The sequence below is a fragment of the Priapulus caudatus genome, unplaced genomic scaffold (genome assembly GCF_000485595.1).
Source record: "Priapulus caudatus unplaced genomic scaffold, Priapulus_caudatus-5.0.1 Scaffold1453, whole genome shotgun sequence".
Lineage (NCBI taxonomy): Eukaryota > Metazoa > Priapulida > Priapulimorpha > Priapulimorphida > Priapulidae > Priapulus > Priapulus caudatus.
The window spans coordinates 7,550-13,497 of record NW_014578514.1 but is presented as its reverse complement, the minus strand read 5'-3'; the positions used below and the strand labels follow the sequence as shown (position 1 = coordinate 13,497).

General features: G+C 43.4%; 1 protein-coding gene across 1 annotated transcript in view; it reads left to right on the top strand.

The window, feature by feature from the left end:
- Positions 1 to 5,948, top strand: part of LOC106816683 (actin-related protein 8-like) — a 14,129-nt gene that overhangs the window by 3,976 nt on the left and 4,205 nt on the right. Inside the window, exons 7-11 of the mRNA XM_014821305.1 lie at positions 258 to 373; positions 714 to 867; positions 3,321 to 3,551; positions 3,871 to 4,120; positions 4,827 to 4,984. Coding sequence (XP_014676791.1) covers positions 258 to 373; positions 714 to 867; positions 3,321 to 3,551; positions 3,871 to 4,120; positions 4,827 to 4,984 — 909 coding nt within the window. The remainder of the gene's footprint in view (positions 1 to 257; positions 374 to 713; positions 868 to 3,320; positions 3,552 to 3,870; positions 4,121 to 4,826; positions 4,985 to 5,948) is intronic.

The window sequence follows — 5,948 nt, the reverse complement described above, 5'->3', positions numbered from 1 at the left end:
ATATATATATATATATATATATATATATATATATCTCTCTCTCTCTATATATATATATATATATATATATATATATATATCTCTCTCTTATATATATATATATATATATATATATATACATGTTTATTTATTTATTTACATATATATTCATAGACACGTGGACACACTGACTGATAAATAGATATTGCATTATTTCTGGTGATAGCTCAGGATGATAATAAGTCGGAGTTTGATAACATGTTTATTGGTTGTTGCAGGAAGCTGTGTGCGCCATATTTGGTGCCGGCGTCTGCACCGCGTGCGTTGTTGATGTCGGTGATCAGAAGACTGCTGTCACCTGTGTGGAGGACGGTATCGTCACTCCCAACACTAGGTGCGTGCGACAGTCTAGAAGGCTGTAACAAGCTATTCACATGAAACCAGCAAAAAGCAACACATTTCACCCTAACTATTGTGTTATGGCTAATGCTATCCCATAAAGTCACTTTATTTGAGATTTTGCTTTGTAAATGCAGTAATAATAATCATAATTATTATAACAACAACAGCAACAATAATAATAATAATAATTAACTATGGTTATAGCATTATTACTACTATGTCAAAATATACATACTCTAGTATGTATATAGCAGTACGTATGTAGTGGAATATAAATTCGATCATCCTACTTCTATTAACGATAGTATTAACGATAGCTATTACCGCTGCAGGCTATGCTACTCCTACGGAGGCAGTGACATCACACTGGCCTTCTATGAGATGCTGAGGAAATACAAGTTTCCCTACAGAGAGTGCGACCCTCGCAGCCGCATGGACGCCATGTTCCTGCAGAACCTCAAGGAGCAGTTTTGCCACATGGACCTAGTAAGATATGTTGCTACTGTTGCTTAATGTCAGGAAGTGCCTGCATTTGACAACAGGTGGCAGTCCGATAGTATTGATATCGAGAGCGAGATAATATCAAGAGCTAATGTTACCGAGGTATTATCACCTAGCGCTCGATTATTACTATAATATTGTCACTCCTGATATCGATTAATCGTTTATTTCATCTCTTCTCCTATAGATTAGATCACTCCTGATATAGGTTAATCCTTAATTATTTCACTCTCGACATGATGCGGCCATGATGCTGAGGATTGACACTTTGTGTCTTCCAATCACAGCCTACGCCGCACCGGCCCCCCTCTCTATAATATTTTCAAAGGTCCCATTACTGCACCAAATCGCCGATCTCAGGAACTAGGGCATTCTGCTAGGCTAGAACGGTTTTCTACGATAGAGTTTGGCACAAAACGAAAATAACCGCTGTTTAGCGCACTGCCGCTACGTCTTCTGGAATGCATTTTCGCATCTCCGCTAATCAGAATAAGCCCCGCCTTCTTCGTTGATGGACATGAATGGGCTCACCGACGTTGACCAGCTTTCCTGTACCTACTGTCTTTCCCCAGCCTGTCTTACATTTCGTAAATAATGAAATGCCGGCCAATGCATTTCCATCGAGAGGATCTTCATGGAATCTGCATTTTCACTCCTGGCGAAGTGAACGAGTGCGTCATTCATTCGAACAATTCAATTTTAAAACACAGCACACTGCACGACGAGTTGGAATGTTCGAGAGCTAAGTTACATGCCACAGCCACCATCTCTGGATGTTTTATAAGGTAATATGGAAAGATTTTTCAATAAAATAATGTGTTTTAATGTATTTACCACGATTTACGTATAGAATACTATATGTTGTTTTTACTGATTCATCGGTCTTCAATGCCTGTCAATGCCTTAAGTATAGCGGAGAATGCCAGAATTGCGGCACAATCTACAACGGCTCGACCTAGCTCGTGATAGCGGTGCTTAGCATCTGGTAGGAAAATCCATCACTGTGCCGAAATTAAAGGTCACAGTCAAAGTCAATGGGCACAGGGCAGATTTTAGAACATTTTCTGAGACATGGTCTGACGGACGTGTATTGAACACTTTTTGTTTCGCCGGTGACAATACCATTTTTATGGCTTTATTGAAAGGAACATAAAATGTACTTTCCGCTGACATGCGAAGAGTAAGTGTCGGATAACCTTTTGACCCTCAAGAGGAGGGTTAAACATGGATTTGTTGACTGTTCACAAAGGACTGAACTGCTTTTGCTATTGTGGATGTGAGGCTACAGTTGCACAGTTCAATTGCAAAGGCAAATGTTTGTTGAACAAGGTTTACGCTCCTTAAATCATATTATTTTCTAAAGCAGTCTGTATTAGCACCCTGAGTAGCACCCTGTATTAGCACATTGTAATGAACCCTGAATGCTCGCGTGGGTAGGCAAAAACATGGGGGCAGCCCATTACGCATGCATGGGGGTGAACTGGCACTATTCTAATCATAATTATTGCCTGGCAACCTGCAATGCAGATGTGTTAACTCACAGCTGGGCGAAATTCTCGCCTGCCTGAATATACTTGGATTTCAGCAACTCAATGGAGTGAGGTTATCACGCACGAAGGGTGATGCCATCTTTGATTATTGATGACACCTGCACGCGCCATCTCGCGGCAACTGCTTTTGCTATTAGAGCCCCCTCCCCCCACTCTCCCCCCACCACCATCACTACGCTCGCGCTCGACGCATATCCATGATAACATGTTAATATAGCGAAGTCATTAAAGTTACACAGCTGTATCTTTATTACTGTACTACCGGTATAGCAAAGCCTAGCTATCATAGATTTTAGATCTGTATTAGTAGTATCCTAGATATATGCTCTGAGCGCAAACGCGGTGATGGGAGGGTGCTCTTCATTCGTTTGCCAGCGAGTTTAGCATCAGAACATCTGCCGTCAGGTGAGCGCTGTCGCTCTGCGGCACTTATATTAAATTCTAATCTTTTTGATTCAGCTAATCTGGAGCATGACTGAGCGATTTTTGTTACCGTTTTATAATCTCCAATTCCTAGAATATCGTCCATATATAATTATTGTCATCTTCTAAAACTACAGACCATCCGCTGACCGCTGTGGAGACGTGCGCCGGGCCTCGAATTTGGCGCACGTCTTCACTGCGGACAGCGCTTCATACTTGAACATCCCCGCGGTCGCGTGCGCATATCCCGCGGAACTGCGCGTCGCATCCGCGCGCAGCGCTTAGGATCAACAGCAACGTTGTGCCACGCAATCTTGTATCATGTCTCTCTGGATGTAGATCATTACTATGTATGTTACGCCAATCCTGATATAGATTAATTCTATATCACGGTGAAGTGCTATCACGTACTACATTCCCGCCCGCTCTCTCTCTCTCTCTCTCTCTCTCTGCGCTCCGTCACAGGACAACTGCAAGCTACAGACGCAGGTGTTCAAGGTCAAACATCCGCAGCAGAAGATCTGGGAGTACTTCCTGAAGTTGGGCGACGAGTGCGTGATGGCCCCACTGGGCGTGTTCGCGCCCGAGCTGCTCGGCATCGTTGCCACGGCGACAGCAGCCGTGCAGAGGCAGGCGCGATTCTATGCGGATGCTCACGACCCGTTTGACGGGGATTACCTGGAGCAGGTGCAGCGGGTGAGTGTCTAACGAGCGCGGGCGCGCCCACGAGGATGGCATAGCTAATAAGGATAACGAGGTTAATTAATTAAATAGGTGAAGTGGACTAAAGTGGACTAGATAAATGAATTAATGAGTAAATAGATTACGAAATAAATCTATAAATGACTATATGGATTAAATAAATAAGTAAATATATAGATAAATAATTAATAATAATTATAATAATAAATAAATAATAACGCGTTCCGTGCGCTACGAAAATTAAATTATCTATATAATATATAGATGAATAAATAATTTGCTCTCTCGTGCACGCGTCCCGTGCGCCACCTAGCGGCGAGGAATGAAAGACACGGGTGGCGACGCCACCAAGCAGGACGCTGACCCTGCAGACGACCCCTCCATCAGCCAATCACAGCTCGAGGATGACATTGCCAACGACGACCAGTCAAACCTCGGCTCGGTGACGAGGGAGGCACCGGAGGAGCAGGGAGGAGGGGAGGTTGAGAAGGTAGAGGAGGAGCAGGAGCAGGAGCAGGTGTTGGCCCTGGACCAGGCCATCGTACGCAGCATAGAGCGATGCGGTGAGCTAGGAGGAGGAGAGGGAGAAGAGCAGGGAGGAGGGGGAGGAGGGGGGAGGAGAAGGAGCAGGAAAGAGTGAGGAGCGAATATCAGCGGACAAGTCGAGAAATACGCCATCGGAGATATTCACTTGGGAAACGTTGACGAAGACTCAGAGATGTTGTCAGGAGGGTTGCACAACGAAAAAAGTCGAGAAATGCACTATAAGGGGAAGCTAGGGAAAGTCGGAGGCGGCTAAGCTTATGAGTGGTGATTACGTCACCGTAAATAGTAAAACTAAAAAAACCACTTCCACTTTTTCACAAAATCTAAGTAATTCTGCTCACTTTTTATGGTTAAATTGCTGCATTATACTTCATATTTTACTGTATTGTTCGATGTAAACATACACTCGTGACTCATAAATAGCCCATTGCAAGCAATTAATGTCGGGATCATAATATCAAATCAGCCAGGTTTTCTGGATTTTTAACTAGTTGAGAAACAATCTTATCAGGCAAGAATTTGACAATACATTTAGTCACGTTAGTATTTACTTTTAATGTAAAAAAATGGCAACAAACATTTTACAAATATACACCATAGAAAATTCGTGACGTAGTCAATTTAATAACGAATCCCCCCCCCAGACATACTCTCGCGTACGTTGTCACGGCAGCCGGTCGCCACGGTTACTCGCTCACGCGCGCCTCCTCGGCATCGTTTCAGACTCGGAGGACTTGAAGCGTAAGATGCTAAACACGATTCTCGTCATCGGAGGCGGTGTGATGTTCCAGGGCGTGCAGCAGTGGCTGAACTACCGCCTGTCCGCCCTGCTGCCCCCCAAGTACAGGCAGGAGCCGCGAGACATCATGACCGAACCCAAGGTGAGAGACGACGCCTCGTAATTTATACGAATTATCGCGATGGACGACGGACGCTGCATGTATGTCTGTGATGGTCCGGTGAGGTGATAAACTTTTCGACAAAGGATTTGAATTGCACGACAGAGGTTGGAATGTTCGGAGCTAATGTTTACATGCCACAGCACCATCTCTTGGATGTTTTATAAGTAAATATGGGGATTTTCAATAAAATAATGTGTTTTTAATGTATTTACCACGATTTATGTATAGAAACTATATGTTGTTTTTACTGATTCATCGTCTTTCAATGCCTTTCGGTAGATTTTTCTGCGTTTTTTTGCGTGATTATTATTTTGCGCAGGCACTCATTTTGGAAATCCTCCAACATTTTTACTTCTTCCTTAGTTAAGTTTCAGTCCATATTTCACTGTTATTTAGGAAGGAAGGTCAAACTGTGCATTCGTATAATTTCACTCTTGCTTCTATAGTATGATTTCCATAATTTTGCTCTTCTGCCCATGATAATATTTCCCTCATCATGAACCTACATTTTTTAGTTCGGACTCCTATATCATTAATTAAATCCCCTAGGTATGAATATTTGGTGCATTTTTTGATTACTTGGTTGCCTATTAATATCTCCTTCTCTATCCTTTCTTTGTTTGTGAATTTTATAACCATTGTATTTGTTTTTAGCTCATCTGACATAGTCAGATTCAGCTTGTAGAATCGCATGAGCGTGCGTCCGTCCAGCCGTGTGTCCGTGCGTCCGTCAACAGTTGGGCACAAATCTAAACGGCTCGACGTACGGATTCGAAAGTCGGGACGTGGGGGGTAATCCGAAAACGAATTGGGATGTCGAAGCTGAGGGTCAAAGGTCAAGAGGTGTAAGCGGTGTAACAGAAGGGGGAACATTCCCTCCTCAAGGTATAGGGAGGAAATGCACAATTGCGGCACAAATCTAAACGGCTCGACCTAGGCTCGT